This window comes from Electrophorus electricus, chromosome 26, assembly GCF_013358815.1.
Source record: "Electrophorus electricus isolate fEleEle1 chromosome 26, fEleEle1.pri, whole genome shotgun sequence".
Classification (NCBI taxonomy): domain Eukaryota; kingdom Metazoa; phylum Chordata; class Actinopteri; order Gymnotiformes; family Gymnotidae; genus Electrophorus; species Electrophorus electricus.
Genome location: NC_049560.1, coordinates 2,665,884 through 2,690,000, shown reverse-complemented (window position 1 = coordinate 2,690,000; position 24,117 = coordinate 2,665,884). Strand labels below are relative to the sequence as shown.

Below are 24,117 nucleotides of genomic sequence, written 5' to 3'. Positions count from 1 at the left end.
GTGCACAGCAACTGTGTAATGCAAGCATTTCTGCATGGTGTAACATCTATCAAAAGCCAATGGAAGTAAAACACTACAATATAGGTGTACTTATTTAACTGGCAACTAAGTGTTTAACTGTATTTAATGATAACCTCTGCCTTGGTGTCTGGTTAGTGGTAGATCTCATTTGAGAATGGAAGCCAAAAGGAATCACTTTACATGCAGAACATCTTCAATTAACTTTCTCAGTCACGCATTCCATTACTCCCATTTCCTGATCATGAATTCCAGTGACCCACTGAAAGCTACTTCTGGCTTCTCCATCCCCATCTCCACCTTGCGTGCGTTCACGGTTTCTTCCTCCTGGCATTCCTGTGTCATGTTAGCCCTTATTAGTCAGTGTAGCACTGTTTGGTTACCCTAGTTGTTGGTTACTGTGTTCTAATATCAGTTATTGTGTGTTTAATCTTTGTTAGCCCGGTTTCATAAGTTGTGTGTCTCACTCTGGTTTATGCTTTGTGTTTGCTTTTCCCCCCCACGTTTGTGTGCCCTGGACTGTATTCAGATTGATCTGACCTTTTGTTTTGTATGCTTGAGCTTATGTTTGTGCCCTTTTGTTTTATTAAACCCCTCTGCACCCACGTCCGTCTCCTTGCTTCATTTCATGCTTGCCTACAAGCATTACACCTGCTCATTAAATTTGTAGCGATAATCTCATAGGTATCCACTACACACAATACTACCACATAAGAAAACTGCACACCTAACATTTGTTTGCTGCTTAGGCATATATTAGTGTTCTTGCTGCTACTTGGATATGGACTATCATACCATTCCCAAAGCTATGCAATACTGCTGCTAAGGTTCATAAACCATGTAATTTTCTGTACCGTCTGCTATACCCATTGTTATTCTGTTTTATTTGTACTGAGCTGAGCATAGTTGTACAATTCTGTCCTGTAAATTAGTGATTTTGCTCTGCTTGTTTCTTTGCACTGTAATTTTTGAAAACTTAGGGCAATAAAGGGTAACAAATATTACTCATATTGATCATGCTGTCACTTAAGATCCTTACTGTTACAGAAATAAATAAAATATGGTTTGATAATACATCAGATTGAGAAAAAACCAAGGCAAGGTGATACATGACTAAAACAGGAGGATGTCAAGGGAAAGCTGGAGGATACACATCATTATTAGTGATGTGACACTGTCAGAAGGATATTCCCCTGGACAGTGACTGTCATTATCAATATTGCTAACTTTTAAATGTCATATGAGGTCAGTGCCCTAGCAAACCAGATGTATGACAATATGACTATTTTTGTTTAAATTGCCATGGGGAAAAAAGCAAAGTAAAATGTTAAACAAACATTCTTAAACAAGATAACGGCAACATGATTATACAAGTTGTATATTCCAATCTGAGCATTTTTCAAGCTAATAAAATATATAGGTAAACAGATATGATCAGTTAGTCCATAAAGTTATTTTTAACTGGGGGATAGTTGTGCATGTACTAGTCTAAACCACTAGTAAATTATGTTGTGCCTAAGTGAAAATTCACATTAAATTGGTGAACGTGGCATGTCCTCTAAAATTGCTCATACAGACCAAATCAGTGTTTAGTTCTTGCCTGAGGCCCAGTGTCATTGTATTGTGTTCTGTAGCTTTGGTTCATACTGCCACATATGCTGCACCTAGGCATTAGAGGAATGGTATTTCCCTCCCTACCTGTGCATGTCTGGGATGACAAAGTCCTGCTTAACTTGACTACTTAAATCTTCACATAAGATTATACTGAGGTAACATGTTTGCTATTTTTTCTCTCTCTCTCTCGCTCTCACACACACACACACACACACACACACACACACACACACACACACACCTCCAAAATAAACCTTTTGAAAACTATGTAACCATTATGGGACAACTATTAGAAATAACAAGTGGTGTATGACTCTAGAAGTTAGCAAGCACTGGATTAATGATAAGAGAATGGCCAAAATGCAACATTATTATTATTATTATTATTATTATTACTTCAAAAAAATCAGTTCATCCAGTTAATTCAGGTAACCTGTGCAATGGTGATGTCACTGACCCACAAGCTTTCCCATAAACATTCCAGAATTCCACCCATGGATCTCATGTTGTATTTTGTATGCATTTACTGGAAGATATGACAAAGGGAAGAGGATCGATAAAGACTTCGCAGGTTTGCTAAGCTGAGCAGAAAGGCATTCGCCTCCTGAAACTGTGTGAAAAATATCATGGAAAAACATGCTGAGGGCCACACCTCCAAAATTACCATTTTGTATGAGAAGCTGTTTTTTCATAATGGGAATTGATAGGTTACAATGGCATTTTGTAACATACCATAAACTATTTACCATGGTTTTTTATGGGGGTTTTTTTAAATACAAAAAAAAAAAAAAAAGCATTTGTGCAATTATATGGGTAGGACAGACTTACATATACATATGTAAAAAACAAAAAAAAAAAATACAAAAAAAAAACAACCATATGGTTTTTATTACAGACCATATCTTTTTCCAATGTTTTTAAAATGAAAAGGAAAGCAAATTAGAAATCAACTCAAAGTAAATAAAAAGATCAAAGTAAAAAAAAAAGAGTAAATTCTTTACATGCATGACATACATACATGCATTTCCATTTTAAAATGTCGGTTAGAGAAGACAGTCTAAATATTTTCTGTTAGACTATAAACTCTATTCCAAGATCCGTATGGCAAATACAGCCCTACAGGCTTACCCGAGACCGGCCTTGATGTTCTTCCACCCGACAGAATTTGGTTCCATCCCTAATCACACACTACTGTCGCTAATGATGCTACCGAAGTATTTCATTAAATAGATCAGGTGTGTTACAATAGGCTTGGAACTTGGGCGGCATCACTAGGCTCGGTAACCCTGCTCTATAGGCTTTTTCCACTCAGTGTCTGCCATCTAGTGGCAGGTCCAGACTTTGATTAAAGGTAAAAATACTCAACTTAAAGCTCAGTTTATACAAGGTATGCTTATCTACTTCGTTTTCTGGCAACCTTATATTTAATGCGTGTTCGATACATTACTTCAAAAGGTTATAGTGGACTGTAAACAAATACACAATATAACAAATATAACTTTAGTCTCAGACACAAAGTGTGGGATGAAGTGGAATGGATTTACGATGGCAAACAACGATGCACAGGCCCATCGCACCGCGCTGTCGTTACAGTTCAGAGCTACTTTAGCTGAGGTTTGAGTACTAAACATTACTTTCCTCCCAGTCTGTGCATTTGTGCCTAGAGCCTGCCAGTCTGAAACCTGTCTGATGTCATTCCTAGATGGGGAAGAAGTGCCTGGGGCCCAACGGCTAGCCTATTTTTACAGTACTCTATGAGAACATTCGCTTTTTATCAAACCTGCATTAACCCATTGACTGCAGGTTTTAAAATGTACTTTTAACTTGTGGAAGCTCGTGACTTGGTTAAGATAATTATACAGCCCTAACTGAGGTAATACGTGGTGTAGACTACATTAGAATAGGTTATTGCGAACTCTTTCAATGCAACTGCACTGAAATGTAACACAGCTAAAGGAAGAGATGTGTGAGGAATTTAAGCTTTTATTATTGTAGGTATGTGTACAATTATTGTATAGGTACGTGTGCAAAACTAAAACCCGAAATGGCGTAAAACATTCAAAGCCAATCTTCTGTAATGACAGTTAACCGTTTTGGCAAAGACAGATAATGCCACGTTGAAAGGCAAAATATTTCAATAGCCTACTATGAGCCAGTGAGCCAGGTGGTTTTTTTTAAAAATTATTTTAATTTAAATACTAGCCTGCATTTTAATGTTATATTCCAAAAACTATAAGCTATAACGTTTGTAATAGTTCATAGGCTGCTCCCTGTTAACGTTTAGTTTTAGCGTTTTGGTCGGTATACGTTTTCACATGTATTTTTCAACCTTTCTCAAGTTTAATTAACGCTTGGCTGACACACCCTCCTGACCTCCTCTACCGGTTTTTCCTGAAGATGTGCCCAAGGCTTATGGGAGAGCAGAAAAAGTCAATGGCTTGAATTAAAAGCGAAGGTTATAGCGCGGCAGTAGCACAGGTGTGTACTCTCATCTCAACAGAGCAGTATACGAGAAAGTGTAGCCCTGCACAGCCCGCAAAGAGAAAAATAAGGTTTTAAATGGTCACCTGAAACTGAAGAAGTTTAAGACGGGATGGGCGTGTAGATCTCTATGTTTCAATCTGAACCGCGTTTGACGTTTTGGACTGCTCGTCAACGGACATGCCGTTTGAGTCAGGTAAGCACCGTGGGTAATCTTAGCTGGTGTTAGAACACGCAGCATTATTTTTACTGCACTTTCCTGTAATTTTAGAAACGACGACAGGCCTAATATACAAGTCCTATTCGAAAATCACCGGGTTTCACGGTTGATGAAATAGCCCAAGTTACACTTGAAGATTAAACAGCTGCCCAAGGCTTTAGCGAGTAAGGTAATCTAGAAATACGCAACAAGCAAAGGACTCTATGAAAAGTGCAGCATGTAGCCCAGTGGGCGCAGTTAAATGCGTCAGTACGCATTTGGAGACAGGTGAGAACCTATTGCTACTGCATCCTAAATGACCTCAGATAAAATGGTGTTAGCTCCTATGTCACTGCTGTATTAACGTAGTATAAAACTTGAGATGGAAAAAAAATTGTGACGATGGGGTGAAAATTCAAAAGGACGTTCCTAATGTTGCTACCAGGTGTATAGCAATTGTCATCCTGGAATAAAAGTCTCGTGCCGTTTTCTTGTTACTCTAGACATTCTTTAAATGTATTTTTTTTTCCACTTCATACATTGTCGACGCGTACTTGTTTAACATTTAAAAGCTTGAACCAATAGGACGTGTACCAGTTGAATAAAACTCTATGCACCAGAACAATTAATAATCCTCATGCTTTCAGGTGACGACAGAAACATTAACGTCGCAGACACTGCTACACACTCCGCTGGGAACTGTGGCTGAAATGGACACAAGAATTTCAGTCATTGTTTCTGGTAGTGGGCGCAGCAGATATTCAGCGCGACGGCCCCTTCTAGGGCTTGGAGTGACGTTACACCCTCAGGCGTGAGAAACACCTTCTTGGAATAGTGAGTCAAGGGGACTGGACTTGTATATTCCTGAAGTCGTTTCGCCACTCGTCCGAGGGGTTTCATGACTTGAATAATCTTGGCGACATTTCGCTACTCACCCGTAATATTTTAGTCCAGCTCCTTTGACTTACTACGACGGTACAATTCAATGCCCTGGATGACTGAAATCTGGATTATACACTTTAATGTTGAAGCGAATAATTTTAATAGCTCGGCGTGTATTCCAGTCTTCTGGACATGCGACTGCATGCCATTCTTCTCGCAGCCATTAGATGGCAGTACGAAGTACTGGAAGTAAATGCAAGGCCTATTATATTTCTGGGGGTGTGAGTTACCACATGCAAAGCGCCATTAAGGCATGCAGGTGAACCTGCCTCGACCAAGGTGTTGCTTGGCTTCCACACTTCCTCATTCACTCTAGCGTTACACTTTTGATCTATTAAGTCATAAATTAGTTTTAAATAGATCAGGTTTTACACAGGCAGATCGACATATACAGTGCGTTCTTGGTACTGAAACAAGAGATTATTTAAAAGTCATTTATTTATTTACATAGTTATACTCAATTGGCCAGTGAAAGCTATGAAAGAATGTGCAAGATACACTCATCACAAGACATACACAGCAGCTGATTGTAGAACAGTTGTGGGCATGGAAGTGACCTGCTCCCTTTGAACATAAGTTTACATGCACATTTGAGGCCATTTGCCCCTTCTGTTGTAGCTTTGTATAAAAGACATATGTAAACCGGACTCCTTGTGTACAGAAGATGAAAATGCTGACAGTATGTATATGAACGTTATTTTACAGCAATACTTCCTATCCCTGAAAGTTGTTGGCACAGGGCCCAGACGGCCAATTACTTCCATAATTAAAACACAATATTCCTGTCAAACCTTAAAGCGCAGTAAATGAATGCACTTCCACTTCCTGACAGAAAGCAAAGAGCAGACAACAGCCATCTCAGCTAGTCCCTGGACCCCCATATCCTGATATGCAGAATCAAAGAATACATAAATAAACAGAATTCTTGCTTGAATGCAGTTCAACAAGAATATCTGTTGGATAATACTAAATAAACATTGTTTAAGCACAGCAGCTAGGCAATAACCAGAACGTTTCCCTTCAATTTTTCTGTTTTCAGACCACACCATTCAGATGAGAATTCACACAATGACAGACGAGTATATTTTCATTTTTATAAATATATGATGGAAGCATACAGTCCTGGCCATTGAACATTGGTCTATTATAGGCACTAATGCAATACCAAAGCAGAGTAACTGATGCTCATCTTTCAGTTGTACAGGAGGCTACATATAGTCCACATAATCACATACTTTCTTCAATGCAGAGTGTGGGTGGATCCTGACTTATAAATACAGATGGACATAATCCCTGTGTATGGCTGAGACAGGTTTGGAATATCTGCAGCAATGGTAATGAAACTACTATGTGGAAGGGGGGCAAGAAGAAGAAAACCATTGCAAGCATTAAATAACTTGCTTCTTTCTCAGTTTTAGTGGTATTCATCTTTGCAGGCATATTTGAGCTACCTGTTCCAAGGTAGAGTTGTGTTCCAAAGAGTGAGCAGGGGAGATGTTTAAAAGATGGAACAGAGATGGGTACTGAGCTACATGGTGTCAATGTGGTAGCTGCATCACTGAAAGGTTTTGAATATGGAAGTAAATGCATTTGCTGCATTAAAAAGGAGTTATACCAGTCTGTGCAGCCTAATGTAATGTTCCAAAAATAAATTATGTATCTAAATGTGCTCATTTGCATTTAACTTAAAAAAAAATAAATTAAAAATAAGTTAAAATAAAGGCTGTGATGTGTTGTCATTATCTATATGAAAATCTCCAAATATGCACTAGGAGTTAGTATTGGGCACTTGAGCCTCAGCAGCATGCACATGGAGAGACAACAAACTGCCACACTAAAGAGAGACAAAAGCCGTTTTTCGATCCACATACCTTCATTCCGTGCTGCTGCGTCCAGAACAAGGGCTGTACATGTGCCACCCCAGTTTGGACTTGATGCAGAACAACAGTGGATTTAATACACTGATAATGCACAAAAATCAAAGGCCAAAAAATAAACCTAAAAAACCCCAAAAGCAACCAGTGAAGCGACCGACATCAAGTCCATTCATCCTTCATTAATTAGAGAGAAGGCAATCTGGTTCAAAACAGAAAGTGAGCTTCAGGTCAACCTCAAGGTAGGTAAGGAGTACTTCATGGTACTGGAGATGAATAACAAAGACTGGGATCTAATCAAATAACATTGCAAAAGATTCCATTTTCCTTCACTTAAAAAAAGTGTTCCCTTACAAGAAAGGGGGCAACTTTTAAAAAGACAAAATGCTTCATTTTTCAGCAGTGATGCAGTGTGAGAGGGTGTCATCTTGGAAGGGCATGAAAGAGTAGCAATGCACAGATATAAAAGGAATGATTCAAAAGAACTTGCAGTTAAAGCCTTCCTCTCAAAAATCCTTAAAGCCCCCACCCCTCCAAATCTTAAAACAAACAAGCGTGGGGGAAAGAAAAAAAAAAGTCAATGTATACTACAATCAGCCACATGCCTCATGAAGGTCAGTTTAAAGATCAGTACGCAAGCGTCAGTCTTTTTCCTTTTGGAACCTTGTCAGCACATTATGGCCATCTTCGAAACATGAAGAAAACAGGCAGACAGCTCAACCCATGACAGGACAGTGAAGGGGGCCTGGGTCACTGTCTATAGTAGGCACCTATGAGAAGAGAGAAGTGCATGCCAGAGTGTGTTTTGATCTCAGTAGATCAGCTAGCGATAGGTCACCTAGGATTCTTTACAAACCTTTGTATGCAGCTTCGGGTCTGGAAGGTGGGCGTGGGGAGTAGTTCTCTGAATAGCTGTAACTAGGATCCACATTCTCGTAGTTATGGGTGCAAGGAGGAGGTCTGGGAAGAGGTAAAAAACCACAGACATGAGCAATGGACAGCATGTAACTTCACAGCACCAACAACATAAAGGCTCATGCACGCTCCTGGCACCTGGCTGGTTTGGGATTCCGAGCTCTTTGATGGTCGTGTTCCTCCCGCATTCTGGGTCGCACAATGTCCTCATTTGTGGGCTAAAATGTACAACAGAGATGTTTAGGAGAACCACACACTGAACTTTTAGTCCTCCTGTCAGCCATGGCTGCAGGGTTATTAATATTGGAGGAGGGGACCATAAGCGACGCGAGTTACCTTTAAGTCTCCCTCAGATCGCTTTTGCTGTCTCTCCATTGCTTGTTTCTCTTTCTCTCTAGACCTCTTGTATTCCCTTTTTTCTTCATCCATCAAACGTCGAGCTATTTCCTTTCACAGAAAAGAAACAGCTATTGTTTTTCCAAGTTTAAAATTATGGACAGCATTAAATATGCCTTAAATGGGTAGTTCAATTAAACGCTAGAGGAACTGCCTAAATGAAACATTTGTGTATCCAGTTAGCGTAATGTCATGGGGTCTTGTTAACTGACCAGACTCTCTTTATCACTAGTAACATTAGTGTTGCCTGGACTATGGTGAAGCACGGCTTCGCCATGTCCTGAAACCGCCCACTAACCTCATCTTGTGCAACCTGAGCAGCTCGTTTGTCAAGCTGACTTGCCTGTGTGAAACAAAGAGTAAATAAAGAGAGTGAATGAAACGTTTCCCAAAAAACGTTTAAAAAAAAAAAACAAAAACAGAATTTCCACTCAGGAGGAGTTTATGTTTGCACCTTCATCTCCTCTTCCTGCAGCCTGCGTGCCACCTCCATGTCTCTGAACTCCTGTTGTCGGATGTCCATGTGAGCCAAGCCTTGCGTCGCTTCCTTCATCCCGAACTCTTCTCGTGTAATTCGTCCTGCAGGGGGCATCAGAGAGGCAGGGTCATTAGCAAGAGCTCACCTAACTCATGGCCCACTGTAAACCCAGATACACAGACACTGAATCTCAATGATTGCAAATCCAGATCAGGGTTTATGATTTGACAGATGTTGGGCCAGGACCCAGATTTAAAGAAACCGAAAAGCCCTACAGTTCAGATTTCGAGCTACACTACATCCCACAAATCACAACTGCCAAGCTTGATTAGATATGGATTTGTGCCATGGTAAGGCTTTTCACAAAAGAAAACATGTGCATGCTGGACAGGGTCAATTTCCCATTAACCCTGGACACACATGCAAACACACAAAAACAAAAACAAACAAACAAACAAACAAACAGAATTGAGTTGAGGTCTCAGTGACCAGGCTTGGCAGCAGCCCCTCCACCAGTCATTAGAGCGAAGGCCCAGCAGAAAGCAGCAGTACACTCAAACCCAGGGGCCCCCCTCCATACCTTGCTCCTTGGATGAATGCCCTGGGGACCTGGCCTCGCCCGACTGAGCCCTGGGGTGGGGCTCCCCAAACACATCATCCAAGTCAGAAGAGAGCTTCTGCCTGCCGCCGTACCCCTCATCCTCAGGGCCCTCTTCCAACCAGCCCCTACTGGTGGGTATGGTTGGCTCGACCGGCTCTCGCCCTCGACCTCTGTCCTTACTTCGATGCTTGTCCTGGTCCCGGTCCCTCCCTCCATCCCTGGCTGCATCTTTTTGTCCACGGCGATCTCTTTCCCTGCCAAACTCACTGTCTCTGCTCCCATGTCTGTGGTCATTTCTGTCTCTACTACTGTCCTCGACCAACAGCTTAGTTTGACTCCTGTCTTCATCTCTATACTGCACCTCATCTCTGGTCCTCTTTCCATCCATTTCCCTCTCTCTGTCTCGATCCCTCCTCCTGGCCCTGTCTCTCTCCTTATCCCACATCTTGTCCCTCTCAGCAGGATCATCCCTAGGGGTCTTTTCCTTCGTGGATGCCATTGGATTCTGGTCATAAAGTTCCTCCAACTGGTCCTGTAGCTGAGACGTTTTGTGTCTCCGACGTTCGGTATATTCTGCTTCAACGTGCCTGTTTCTTTCGGATAAGTATTCCTCGGGGTATTTGGTCCTACCCTCTGAGGGGTAGTGCTCAGGCCTTCTGCCCTTACCTTCATGTCTGCCTCTGGTATTGTCACTGTGATAGCTTTCTGGGGCTCTTGACCGACTGGTTTCTGCAGGGTAATATTCAGGGTATCTGTAAAGACTGCCGTGACCGTCCCGTCGCCTCCATTGGTCCATCTTTGGAGACCGGTGATCTGGAGATCGACCTTGGCTTAAGTCATTGTAGTGTTCCCTGTTGCTGGATACTGGTGACTCAAAGCCAGGATCCTGCACATGGAGGTCTAATGGGGGTCGGGAGACTGCTTGGAAGCAGGTGTAGGCAAGAGAGAAGTGGTGTGCAAAATATAAATAGACATACTAAGCTGGATTAGCCTACAAAAGGTTACACAATACACAGTGTGTGTGCATTTGGAACACCAATGTGCTGTAAAACTGTACTGTACCCATAGCATACTGTTAGGCTACGGACACACTGACCTGACCATCGGCTGTTGAACGGTGTTGGTGTGACCGACTGTGACCCATACTCAGTGTTTTGCACCAATGCACCAATTTGGCTGATTGTGCATGTTGAATCTGCATCTTTGGTTGGCCGTGAGGGAGTTTTCTAATTGCGTAATCAATCTAAATTTGACTTTAAAAGAGAAATAGATGACATAAGGTTTTTTTTGCTACACTGTGGTTTAATCTACTGAGGCAGTGTGTTATGCTAACATTTTTTGCTACACAGAGTTGTTATTGATATTACTGTATGGAAGGAAAGAACTCAGGAAAAGGTGGGAGCCGCTCACAACTCAATACACTCATTAGAAGCCTGCACTTTCAGAAAGCAGCAGTTTTCTTTTGAGCCATTTTTGTTGCACAGAAGCAGAACACAAGTGTCGTTTATCAGATGTAGTCTGCAGAGTTCGAGTGTAAACGCACAGACGATGAGGGACGACAGTGAGCTAACGGAAGGCAATCATCAGTCGTTCGTAGATAGTTAGTTAGTTCTTCACTGACAGTTTGGTGTCCCTAGTCAAACAGTTTATCCCAAACAGGCAATGCAGCATCTTGTATCCAATGTGGTGAAATAAAGAGCAAAATGGAAAGGAAAAGTATAGTGTTAAACGTCCAGAGGTTTGTTAGCCCTTTTAATTTAGTCTGTATTAGAGGTTGCCGCTGTTTGAGGCCATTGAACAATGAATGAATAGTTGGATCTTTCAAAGCATGATAATGAATCAGTGCATATTTTTATTCAGATCAGAAGCATAAGGGGTGGGGCACGGATGTCAAACATTGTATAAAAAGTTTTAGTTTCTTTATGCCCCACTGAGGTCTACTGGAGGTAGAAAACAAATAAAAAAAACAAAACAAAACAATAAAAAAATTTAAAAAAAAACACCGAAAGGCATTTTTTCCGGAGAAAGATGGGACTGAATTTTACTTTAAATACTTTAAGCAGCAAGACTATATTAAAAACCAATAAAATGTTCTCTTACCAGTGCTGTACGAGTCAACACGTCAAGTTCTAAGAGTTTCAAATCTGGCTATATAAACCACCATGCCAGAGCTCCGGTCCCAGGCTGAGAGATTAGGAGCCTGTGCATACTGCTATGGGATTGGTGCTTAGCTACTGCAGCAGTTCACACATGGCAGTGAAGATGTGTGCTCAACATGTTATTAAATAGGTCAGATAGGATAGTTGTTTCCTGCCGTGTATGTCTAGCACTTCTCTGTGTGCATATACAGATTCAGGTACTGTGAATGGAAGACAGAGGGAGCACAGTGTGAATGCTGCAATTCACGCTCGTTACAGTGCACTTCTCATAAATGGGGTGGGTGTATACCGAAGCAATGGTATAGCGAGACAGTGGTTCGTACAGGAGGAAAGACAGCGCTCATACAAGCTGTGCATTTGGGATCCAGGTCGTAGCCTGGGAGAAGCAGGGGCTTGCGCAACCACCGAGCGCAAACAAACAGCACGGGTGTACAAGGGCGGGTCAAGGGAAGCCAATAATAGCCCATCCAGCTTTTCTGGTTTGGTGCTGTTGGCCCTCGAGATCAGAGGCTACCATACAGAACTTACTTTAGCTAGACTAATCTATAGAGCTAGACCCCTCTCTCACCCCTGACCCCTGTTATTGAGGAGCCAGCGTTGATTTTGAGTTACAGTATGACACTGCACTGTATGTTCACTATCGCACGCTATCAACAACACAACAGAAAATAACCTTTTCAGTTTCTCCTTGTCCTGTGCATGCGTACATGCATGTGTGCATACACACACACACACACACACACACACACACACAGACCCTCCCCTCCTAAATACCGATGACGACATGGATGTCAAGAGGAAGTGAGTGATCATTAACTCCAGCAAGGGGGCAGCCTCCGCACCTGCTTTGTCTTCGTAGTACGGCTCCTCCAAGCTTGCCTCCAGCTGCTTCTGTCTCTTCCGTTCCTCTTTCATCTCCCTCTCCTGCAGCTTACGAGCAATGGCCTAGCCGCCACCACGCACAGATCCAGACGCAAAGAAAGTAATGACTCGTGTTAAATCTCTTGCCATAAAAATAGCTGGGCTCATCTGTCTGAGCACAAATGTGTGTGACATGGGAACAATAAAGCATGCGGGACAGTCAGGTAGTCCTAGCTGGCGTGGTGTGTGTGTGTGTGGGTGGGGGTGTGTACGGGTGTGGGTGTGGGTGGGGTTGCGGACCTCGTCCCTCTCCTCTTGCTGCCTCTGCTGCTCAGCCTGCCAGACCAGCTGCTCCTGCATCTCCTGTGCCATTTCATTGTCAATGCGCTCACTGGAGGGGAGAAGCAAACAAACAAACAAACAAACAAACAAACCTGAATGCAAGCATCAGAAATAACATGAAATGATAATAGTTCACAACCTTGACAACAGTATTACTTTCATTTTGTTTGACTCGCAACACAAAGGTGTACATACCAATGTAATTAAAAAGAAAATAGTTACCCTACCTACATACTCAAAGTACAAGCCTTTTTTTTTTTTTTTTTTTTTAAATCTGAGGCTATGCTCCTCTATGATTTTGTTTCACGTAGACAGAACTGAGGCAGAGTCCGATTTGTGGCTAACTCTGCCAACGTTGGGGTAGGAGGGCCTCGCTGAAACTCAGCCGAGGTTTCAAAGCATCATCATTTGAGGTAATTAAAAGCCATCAGTGACTCCCTGGAAAGGACTAGGATAAAAAAAACAAAACAAACTGGGCCATTATTCACGTACTGTGCTATGGGAAGGTGGTGTTGAGGTGGGGGGGGGGGAAAAAAGCAAGGCTTTAGCAGGTAAAAAGGGTCAGCTGCTTAGACGCACGTGGCCTGGAGCCACACAAAAGTCAGGGCCAGTGCACACTGGCTCGCCTGTTCAAGTACTCATCGTTCTGTTCGGGAAGGATGGATAAACAGAGATGGGTTAGGAGAAGTTTAACTAGGGCTGATGTTACTGTTTGACGTTACCCAGCAGAGGAGGCCATTTTATCAGAAGCCCATGAGACCTGAAAATATCTCTGCTTGGGTGTGGCAAAAGTCTTCTGCATTCAGTCATTCCAACAACAGAAAACTTTCTAACGAACCTAATAAACACTTCTGCATCAAATACAGGAAAAGTACAGTAGCCAGGGGACAATGGTTGGAACAGTTTTCATCTCATTCAGAACGCACAACAAACACATATCAAGATACAGCAGAAAGGAATTCTGATTTAACAAGTCACAAAGACCTACATTCCTAACAATTTAATCGTGACACCTCTCACCAATGCCATATGTAAAGGAAAATAGTGACAGATTGTCTTGTATACTGATTAAGTATATCAGCAAACATGGTGGCATAATTACACTATACAGCATGTAGCACAGTGCAGTGGAAGGCGGGCCCTTTCTGGAGCTGACTAAACCTCAGGCACACGTCACATCGTGGGCGTGTCCCTCACATGTGTTTGTGCTGTCGCCGACTCTGAGCTTTGGCACGCAGGTCCTCCTCCTCCTGCAGACGCTTGGCCACCCGAAGGTCCTGCTGAACCAGACGACTTTTGTGGACGTTGGAGGCCAGGTGGTTCTCAACTGGACAGGTGAGTCAGAAGTGAGAAAGGGATTTAATACAAACCGAGAAATGAAAAGTGCATTCAGTTTTGTGACTGAAATAACTGCAATTATAATTAGAGAGAAATCAAAGACAGTCACAGCTAAATATATCTTCGTTCATCTTAGAAAAGGATAATTAAGAAGTTGGCTTTTTATGGTACATTTTTATATAGGCACTATGATGGTATGCTTTTCTGTTGGTTTAATAATTTGTGTATGTAATTTATAAAAAATTTATTGTTAAATATGAATGTGTTTTTGGGGGGTGGGTTCTCTTTTTTTCTTCTTTGTACTGCTTTGTCTCACAAGTCATTCCAATAAAGCATTAAATAAATAGATATGGGGGAGCGTGAGCGGGCAAGTGAGGTTCATCAATAAACCTGAGCTGTCTGACTTATGGTTGGGATGATTATAGCATGTATAAAACGTTCTACATTAAATTATGTAGACGCAGTTATCACATAACTTCAGTGGATGGAAACTAATTAGTTCATACAGAGCTACACAATTTCAAATTTAAAGCCAGTTTTCTTTTTATTTAGAAATGAGTGTTTTGTCATGACATGCTCTGTAACACATGTTCAGTAAGTCACTAGTCATGTCAGTCCCATATCCTACCAAGGCCACATCAATCTGCATGCTTAGCTGGTGTGACAGGATGTCAATTACTCTAATGTTCTTAAAACCACAGCACATTTATAAACTCACAATCTGCATGTCACCATCAACCCAGCATGTCCCAGCCCATAGTCTAGAGCTTCACAATATTAATAGCCTATTAATAGCGATAGTGTTATGGCATTAGTGATCATCAAAAAGAACACAAGTATACACAGTACATATCCTTAAAATGCACTGATGAAGTCAGTTCAAACAAACATTGCTACATGTCCCAATAGCCATATTATCTTCCATTATTCCATCAGCGACAAAAACGACTATTGTCTATTTGTTACAGTATCCTGAAGTCCTGATTTCTGAGAAGCAGTCAGATTGCACTCAGGCTGTGGTCCTGCAAGACCTGCCTGTGGTGTGTGGCGCCTGCTCTAATATGTCTGATGCAACGCTACTTTGTGATTAAAATGTGCAGTGGGGTCTCAGCAGCGAAACAGAAAGCGAAATGCTGCCATGTTTTGAAAACTTTTGTTTCGGGATTTGAGGACATTTTTAGAACAGACCACATGCATTGGAAGATGGAGCCAATAAACAGAGGAAGTGTAACTTGAATCACGCTCCCTATCTAAAATCTTATGCATTTTTAACAATACGATCCTTGTGATTTCTCAAATTGGCACCACAAGGCTCTCACAATTACTCTAATACATCAGAAAGATAAGGTGGCAGGCTACCAACAAATAAACTACCTGGCCATTTAGTTTTTTTAGCATCTGCTCAAACAGCTCCAGCTGCTGTGGGGACCAGCTCTGAATAGATGGAATGGTTAAAAATATACATATTACACTTTTTTAATTATTAAGGATTAAGGCTAACGCATCCGGTCCTGCACCATCAAGAAAAGCTGAGGCCATTGATGGGTTCAATCTGGGGTCAACCACATCTTTACGACCTCACAGACAATAAGCAGATTGTACCCTGCAGCATGACAATAACTCAGTAATATTGACGCACAGCTCACTAAACGACATGGTCAGCCCAATGTATGGATGTATGAGAGATGCACTGTGACCCTGAGTGGAGGCTGAAAAGATGTACACCTGTAGAGGACTGGGAACACTGCCATGACCACATCGACTCCCCTATGGGTCCCAAGTATTTCTATTTGCAAAGTAGAACTACTCATCTGAATATTCTAATGACACCTGACCAGCGAAGCTCAGATATGTTAAAGGATTTTTCACAGAGTGCATGGTGAATGGACCATACTCATTAATGTTGATTGTCCTAAATAAGATTCCCAGCACTAGGCCTGTCTGCAATTGGTTGGGTATTGCCTGCCAAAATTACCAATAGCCCACCAAACTCTTACCCATACAATTTAGTTATTTACTTTTTTAAAAAGACTTTTCACTGTAATACGTTTGTGTACTTACTTTCCTGTTCTTGAAGGTTGTGGGCTAGACAGTGATCCTCTAATACAGCAAAGTCCCGACACACTGTGAAGAGAGACGATAACACAATACTTTTACACTCTGCACCACGATATTGGTCTTGTTCCACTAACCTACATGAACACATTCACACTCCGAACACAGTGTTCATAGAATCTGTATGTTAGCACAGGTATATGGTCTTTTATAAAATTTCAGAATAAGTCTCGTCTTAATTGTATGGACAGCATTATGACTAAGACCAACAGAACTGCCTGATTTTCTCTGTGAAAGCTTGCTCCCGTGGAGCTGGGCCAGCCACTTTCCTCATTTCTAAATTAGCTGGTCACTACTCAGCAATTTTACATTTAAAAAAAGGATCAAAACAGTACAGTTCAGTATCAACGTATTTAGGCTATATACCAATATAAAAGAAACACTCCAGCTTAACAAATATGTCTATTTGTTCACCAAGATATCTGCACCTTTGTATTTACTACAAAATATTCTCTATGAAATAGAAATTTAATTAGCAAAGTAAAAAGAGTGCACAGTTGAACTCAGTGATTCAATCATTTTTAACACAACTATTTTTATAGCATAAACTACAATAGTTTATAATAGTTACAGCAGTTCTCAAACTAACATTCACAGAATGGTGTCACACACAGACACAAACACACACACACAAACAAACAACTGCACTACCATCAGCAGAAACAAAGCCATTTCCAAGAAAGTGGCATCTCACACACACACACACACACACACACACACACACACACACACATATATATATATATATAAATAAAAATGCATATGCACATATTATATGCCAATATCGACAAAACCAAGTGAGGCTAAACATTAGTCCACATTATGTCTTCATCTCTCTGTGTGACTGATACATCAGGACTGGACAGAAGTGATCTAAAATTCTTACTACTGCTTGGGAGGGGGAAATGTCTTCCGTACCGTAATGGCACAACCCAATCTAATCAGGACTCACATACCGTACGCATACAGGAAACTTGAGTCTGGATAGTAAATCAATCATCATCATCATTTGCATAGGTGATTATAATATTGTCATTACGGTTGTTGAGGAATATCCCCACACTATGCATGCAAGATTTTTCAGAAAGGAAAATTCTGAGCTGCAGATCTCAGTTTCGCAGGGAAAAATCAAGTTCAGATCAGGGTCAAGATAAGTACGCCACACTCGCTGTACTCAGCCGTGTTTTTCATATGCAGATATCAAGCTCGTGACACAGGCCTCCTAGTGCTGCTTAATTGCCCAGCCGGAGGAAGAAACCATTGCAGAAAGCACATGTGATGTCGGGGGTGTACCGGGGAATTCTGGCAGGACCTGGAGAGTAATAGCCTTCTGTGATGTCATTGTAACGCAATCGTGAGCCACTTTCTTTGAAATGGCTTTCTTTCTTTCTGCTGATGGCAGTGCAGTTGTTCACATTTTCTCAAATTAAATGTGTGTGTATGTAATTTTATATATTATATACACACAAACACACACATATACACACACAGGCTTGTTTGTTCATTAAATGTCAAATGTTTGTTCCTGGTACCACTGATTAGTATGTGTGTCATGCTGATTGGACAGGAGCTTGTTCAGGCATGGGAGGGGGTTAAACAAAAAGCCATGATCAGTGAGCTGTGATTAAACACACCCACATCTAGTGCTGAGCACTGGGTTAGCTAAACCCCCCCACACACAAAAAAAAGACAGACCTGAGAACGACTGGCCTATGTATGCTTACATCGAAAAGAGGCATTTAGGAAAACAAAATAGGGCACCTCTAAAATATTTCTTTTTAAATCACAAAGGTGAGTTGGAGGGTTTAAGCATGAGTTTTGTTCTTAAACTGAAAACTCAAAAAGACATGCATTTGCTTTAAATCCACCACAAAATCAAAATTTACACAAATGCCACAGTTTCCCCTAGAGTAGCCTAACATTACTTAATAAAAATACTCACCTGTTAAACACAATTTACTTATAGTATTTATCATATCATAACCATCACAAGAATACAGCAAGTCTATAGCAGACTAAACTTATTCTAAAACATACAGTAGTCTGCAACCACAAATCAATAACCTATAGAATAACTAGGCCTATACAGAGAAGACTAACACTAACACTTATACTGGGCCTTAGAACAGGATGACAGAAGTAAAACATCTTCAGCCATAAAGGAGTCTCTGTAGCATCTCATGACCATTGCTAATGAAGTGGCAAACTAAATCAACCTGCAAAGATGAAGCACGTCTCTAGTGTGATGACATACTGCTTCAGAAGAAAAATACAGGACACCCACACACACACATTGGGCATGTGTTGCATCTTCATGCACACCATAAGTGCGTAACTCAAACACGATACTCGAGAAAGGTTAGATGCAGTTTAAAAAAAAAAAAAAAAGAAGTTGCTTTCCATTTTAATTCCACAGAGGCCATATTTCAAGTATCTTCAACCTAAGACAGAGAACCGATTCTAAGAAGTGAGGAACTTGAAAGCCTGCTGGTGCTGTATGCATTTAGAAAATAATACAGACTAAAACCAGCATGACCACTAGAGAGACCTCAACTGATGTAGATGACTAAGGAGTCTGGTTGTGACACGCATCACTCATATGGCCCCAATGACAGGATACAATGAAAACACAGGAAATTCTATCTCTTTCTAACTGTGAAGTTCACATCTTACTATGCAAATATAGCAAGACGTGCACCATTTTTCTGAAACATCTGAGACTGAAAAAAGCCTTATAGTCTATCTTTCAGCTTCTTTAAAGTAGTGGCAATGTATTTCAGTTTACAATGGGCAGGCCATAAAAGTTTAATCAATTAAGTTTCAAGTTTGGTTTATTATAATTAGAAGCTACATTACACCACAGAGCACCATTCAAGTTACTATATGCTCAAGTAGTTGGGATTAGCAATTCAGCAATCCCCCTTATTCAAAGAGATCTGATACAAGGGCATTGAAGCACTGATCCAACATGACTTCCTACTTGAATTTATTGGTCCACAGGTGTACAGGCTGCTTTATAGGAATCAAAATTTAGGAAACAAGTCATTTAGATCTACACAGTTACAGAGGCATCCTGTTCACAGGGAAGGAGCCCCAAAGGACTAGTTCCCATCGACATTCCAACAATATTTGGAAACTTTAGCCATTATTGTGATGATCCCTCAATCATGAACAGTTTTGTGTATCTGTATACTCTTCCACTTCCAGGTCCAGTAGCTGTGCAAACATGTTTTTAAATGTTCTATTGTTAACACAGAAAATAAACATCAACAGCCGTACAGGAATGTGTTTGGACGAAGCTAAACCTACTCACTCTGTCCATAGACAGTTGTTTGGTAAACAGAATTAGGAACCCTTAGCTCTCTAGTTTATTATGACTGCCAGTGAAGGTGACCATAGTCAGTGGTCAAAACCATTCTCATGCAAGCTTTCTTGCAAAGTTTGCAAGGCAAAATAGACCCAAGCAGATATATTTACGGGACTTTCACCTGCTCACCACTTTTTGTAACAGATCCAAAACCTTTGTTTTAAAAGAAGGAAAATAATATTGTTGTGACCGCGATAGAGCTACACTGCAGGAGAAACATCACGTTGGCATGGGTGAAGCAGCCTAAAACTAGCCAATAAACACATACGGAAACAAATAGCAAAACAAAGCAGACCCTGAACAATGCGTGAAAATGTAACCCACGCTGAACACAATTCTTGGAGACTGGAAATGAGCCAAGTCAACATTCCTACTGCTTTTCTTACCCTCACATTCAAAGGACAAAGAACAGCTGTTTCTTAGACTGTTACACTTTGGCCATGGAATTCACCCGTGACATTACCCATTTCAAAAGAACATCAGAAATAACCTTCATTATTGCTGGTCATTTTAATGAGAGGACATATAGTCTAGGATTATGATGGGTGGGGAAAGCATTAACAAACAAACAAACAAACTGCTTTGGCTTTTGTATTTTTGTTGTTTTGAGAACAGCGAAACAGTCAAATATTTATGAGTCACTGTTGGACAATGAATCCTTTAGAGCCATGTGCTGCACTGTGGGTCACAGGCGTCCAACGTAGGACAGCATGTCTGTCTAGGTGTGAAATCTCCACAAGATATGGGACATATGACTTGTCCAAGCCACATTAACATTTAATATTTCACAAACAGCCTGTCAAACCCACATGTGGGCTGCCTTACAACTGTAATGACAAACCACAGAAAAAAACCAAACAAAAAAACACCACAAATACAACATCAAAAACACCTCTGCCAGCTTTTAATGAAAATCGACAGCTCATGCTCTAATGTTTCATTGCAGAAAGTGGACCTACTCTAAAAGTAGTGAACAGAAGTGTACAGAAGTGAAAATGAAATGGTTTTGAAAACAAACAAGCAAACAAACAAACAAAAACATTCACTTGTAGCATCAGCACCACCTATAAACTTTCTCCCGTATTGAACATGCTCCATTTTACTACATGGTAAATCTAATAATCATAAAAGAGGCATTTTGGAGGCTCAGCGATGAGCCCACATCCATTTTTGCTTTCATTCTTTTAGAAAATTTGTTCCTAATATTATGACACAGTATAATTTGCAAAGTGATTCACTCGCGAGAACAAATAGCTTACTTTTCTACACAAACTGGACACTGTGGAACACAATATGAGCAAGGAGCTCATGGACAGTTTTAGCCCATTTTTTTTTTTACCTGTATGACACCTGTATTAACCATAATAAATAAAGTCAAAGATAAAGGGGAATGATGTGCAACTGCATCAACATTGCACTACTCTGATAAGTCTCGAGACTTGTTTGAATAAATCAAATAAAAGTTTTGAGAACTTAACTGCCTAAAAGTGACCGAAAGTCCATGTCTGCTGAGATTTGCCGATGTGACGTCATCACTACTAGGTACCGCCGTTCAGTTTCACACTGCGTACCTCAGGAGGATTCGTTTAACTAGCTAGTGTTACTAACCTTACTAGCTAGCGTTCAGTCTGTATTTTTGCCTTGTTTGATAAAGCATTATATTGACTAAAATGAGTCTTTTATCACCTGGAAATACACGTTAAATTCCTCTCACATGAACTAATCAACGTAGGGTAGCTAACCTAGCTAGTTCCAGCTAGCCATATCTAGAACTTGCGTACCAGATTATTCGCTAGTCTTAAAAGACACATCTTCGCAGGGCAAAATGTGCTGACTTAATATGTCATAGCTCTCAAGAAAAAAAGGATGTTAAAGCAATGCTGTCTGTACGTCGAACTGGAAGACATCTGATTTACTGGCTACATGTAATCTGTGCGAAGATCGACCGACATGAGAGCACTGGCATTTTGACTTCAACTTGCAACACTTAGTTACTCTACGTAGCTAGGTAACGTTAGCGCAGTACGATAGTTAGCCAACCTGGCTAGTTAGCTAGATACAAATACAGAATTATAGATAAAGCGACATTAACCACCATTAGCTACCCATTACAGAGACAATGCGACACCTGGCATTTTTACTAGTTTGCTATCTTAGCTAGTTAGCACACCAATACAACTGAAACAATACTCAAGTGTATTATCACACAACCTGAAACTAATGTTTAACTTTAACTTGGTAACCTGATAGCTAACTAGTTATCTTATATGCGTTACACATGATCAAAGCCCCCCAACACAGCAATCGCTGCATCTGCTTGGCAAGATAGCTAGTTTCTGGTGCTGCAACACAGGTTTTCAGGCACAGTCAATGCTGCTCAAGTGCAACCGCTAAAACGTGTACGTTTACCCTGTTTTAGCAAACTCACAGCCAGCAAGTCAGGGCGGTATATTTTTCTGTTATATTTCTGTCAGAGCCTTTCTAAATAGTTACTTGTCAAAATCTGGAAAGACAACCGGTAACGTTTAGCACCATCACACACGACTTACCCTCTTTGACGCCAGGCAGCCTTTTCTGATCGATACTTAAATCATCCATGTTGGTGATATTCAGCCGCTGCTTCAGTTGAATGTTTTCAAGGCTGATGTTGATCGATCGATTGCTAATTTCGTCAGGTTTCAGACGATGTGTTCGCCGTAGTATTCCCTTGATTGGTTTCTGTAATCACCGAGCGTACCCGGCAGAGAGGTGCTCTCTCTCTGGCTAGGGCCCCTCCCTCCAGATCATAAAAGGGCCAAGTTAATCTGGAGTCTACGACGGACACAAGATACGTTCATAACGCATAGCCACGTAGTTCTGCACGGACGTATTGGTCTTCATACAGCATTTAGCGGAAGCTGAAGCTTGAATATCGTGTGCAGAGTAAGACATCGGGGCAGCAATCTACCTTCCCTATCCCATGCGTAGAGTGTGAACCGTGAGCACAAATAAACATCACACTTGAATACAACGTTTTTACCAAGTACCTCTCGTGAACTCAAGAGACACTGATTTAAGAAAAGTAATAGAAAAAGAAATCGGAATATTATGAACTGACCGGTCGTAAATCACGATCATGCAGCAGAGACCGTAGTGAAATCCTTAGACATGGATGTAAACTTCCTTGTGCAAAATAAACAAAACTGAATCGGTTTGTCATTAACTAAATGAAGACAGTAACCTTTTTTTTTGCTGCACTGCGTCTTAAATGCCTATTTAACTAAACACATCAAATAAGTTAAAATGAACCCTAACTTTAAACATGCAAATTCATCCTTAGGTTATTAAAAATAAATGGGTCTGCGAATGAAATCACTAAAGTTCATATTAATTTTTGTTGAACAAAACATAAAAAACATTGACTCTGGAATATACCGCTCTTTGAGGCACTGCTCCCATTTAATCGCCTGGATGAAGCATTTTTATTTAACGCTTCAATTAAGCAAGCATATCTGAGAGGCTGTGTTATTACACAACATTCCAAGCCATTTTGAAAGAGTAATGATTAAAATTTCATTAAATTATTATGTCTTATCAGCACAATTACAATAAAATATTAAATATATTTAATATTTATATGAAATATATCAATATATCACTTGGTTGAGTAGCTCATAAATTACATGTATAATGTGAAAAGGTTAACAACTCCTGCTCAGTTTATCCATGTAACATTAGTCAGCTGTACAAAGCAAATGACCACAAAGCAAATTCTCCACAGTTAAAGCAATGGTTCCCAGAGCTTCTTCCATGCAATGACCCTGCACAGTAGTAACACATCTGATTCAAGCTACTTGAACCTTTTATGTTTGCTGCCATAGTCACTCTATCATGTAAAAGTTATTATTTTGCTGTAATATTTTTTTAAATGACATTTCTTAGTAAAACAGACATACCTTTCTGTCTCAAAATACATATATTAATGTCTAGTCCTGTCTAGACATATATATATATATATATATATATATATATATATATATATATATATATATATATATATATATATATATATATATATATGTGTGTGTGTGTGTGTGTGTGTGTGTGTGTGTGTGTGTGTGTGTGTGTGTTACTTATCTAATATGATGATGAGATATATATGATGTTATCTAATCTGATATATATATATATATATATATATATATATATATATATATATATATATATATATATATATATATATATATATATATATATCAGACTCCTCCAGCATGTTTTCCATAATGAAGTCTTTTAGGAAATTGAAAAGAACAGTGTCAGGAAGGCTTTCGTATCCTCACTGATGACTAGCATGCACATAAATAACAGTCCTTATTGATTAATGTTCACTTCAAAATTGCTGCTTTTATTTTGGTCTGACTGATACAGGCTGCTGACC

General features: G+C 40.4%; 2 protein-coding genes across 2 annotated transcripts; both read right to left on the bottom strand.

Moving 5' to 3' along the window:
- Positions 1 to 5,674: 5,674 nt before the first annotated feature.
- ccdc50 (coiled-coil domain containing 50) lies at positions 5,675 to 22,615 on the bottom strand. Its single transcript, XM_027018109.2, has 11 exons — positions 22,250 to 22,615; positions 16,280 to 16,342; positions 14,078 to 14,207; positions 12,839 to 12,929; positions 12,520 to 12,622; positions 8,894 to 9,018; positions 8,738 to 8,782; positions 8,380 to 8,490; positions 8,182 to 8,261; positions 7,985 to 8,088; positions 5,675 to 7,898 (listed from the first exon to the last, which is right to left on the bottom strand). Exons 1-11 carry the CDS (start codon positions 22,296 to 22,298, stop codon positions 7,879 to 7,881), a joined length of 921 nt encoding a protein of 306 aa, XP_026873910.2. The 5' UTR covers positions 22,299 to 22,615; the 3' UTR covers positions 5,675 to 7,878.
- LOC113582375 (serine/threonine-protein kinase fray2-like) lies at positions 9,038 to 12,244 on the bottom strand. The gene has a single exon (XM_027018110.2). The coding sequence runs from the start codon at positions 10,312 to 10,314 to the stop codon at positions 9,472 to 9,474; it is 843 nt and encodes a 280-aa protein (XP_026873911.2). The 5' UTR covers positions 10,315 to 12,244; the 3' UTR covers positions 9,038 to 9,471.
- Positions 22,616 to 24,117: the final 1,502 nt, after the last annotated feature.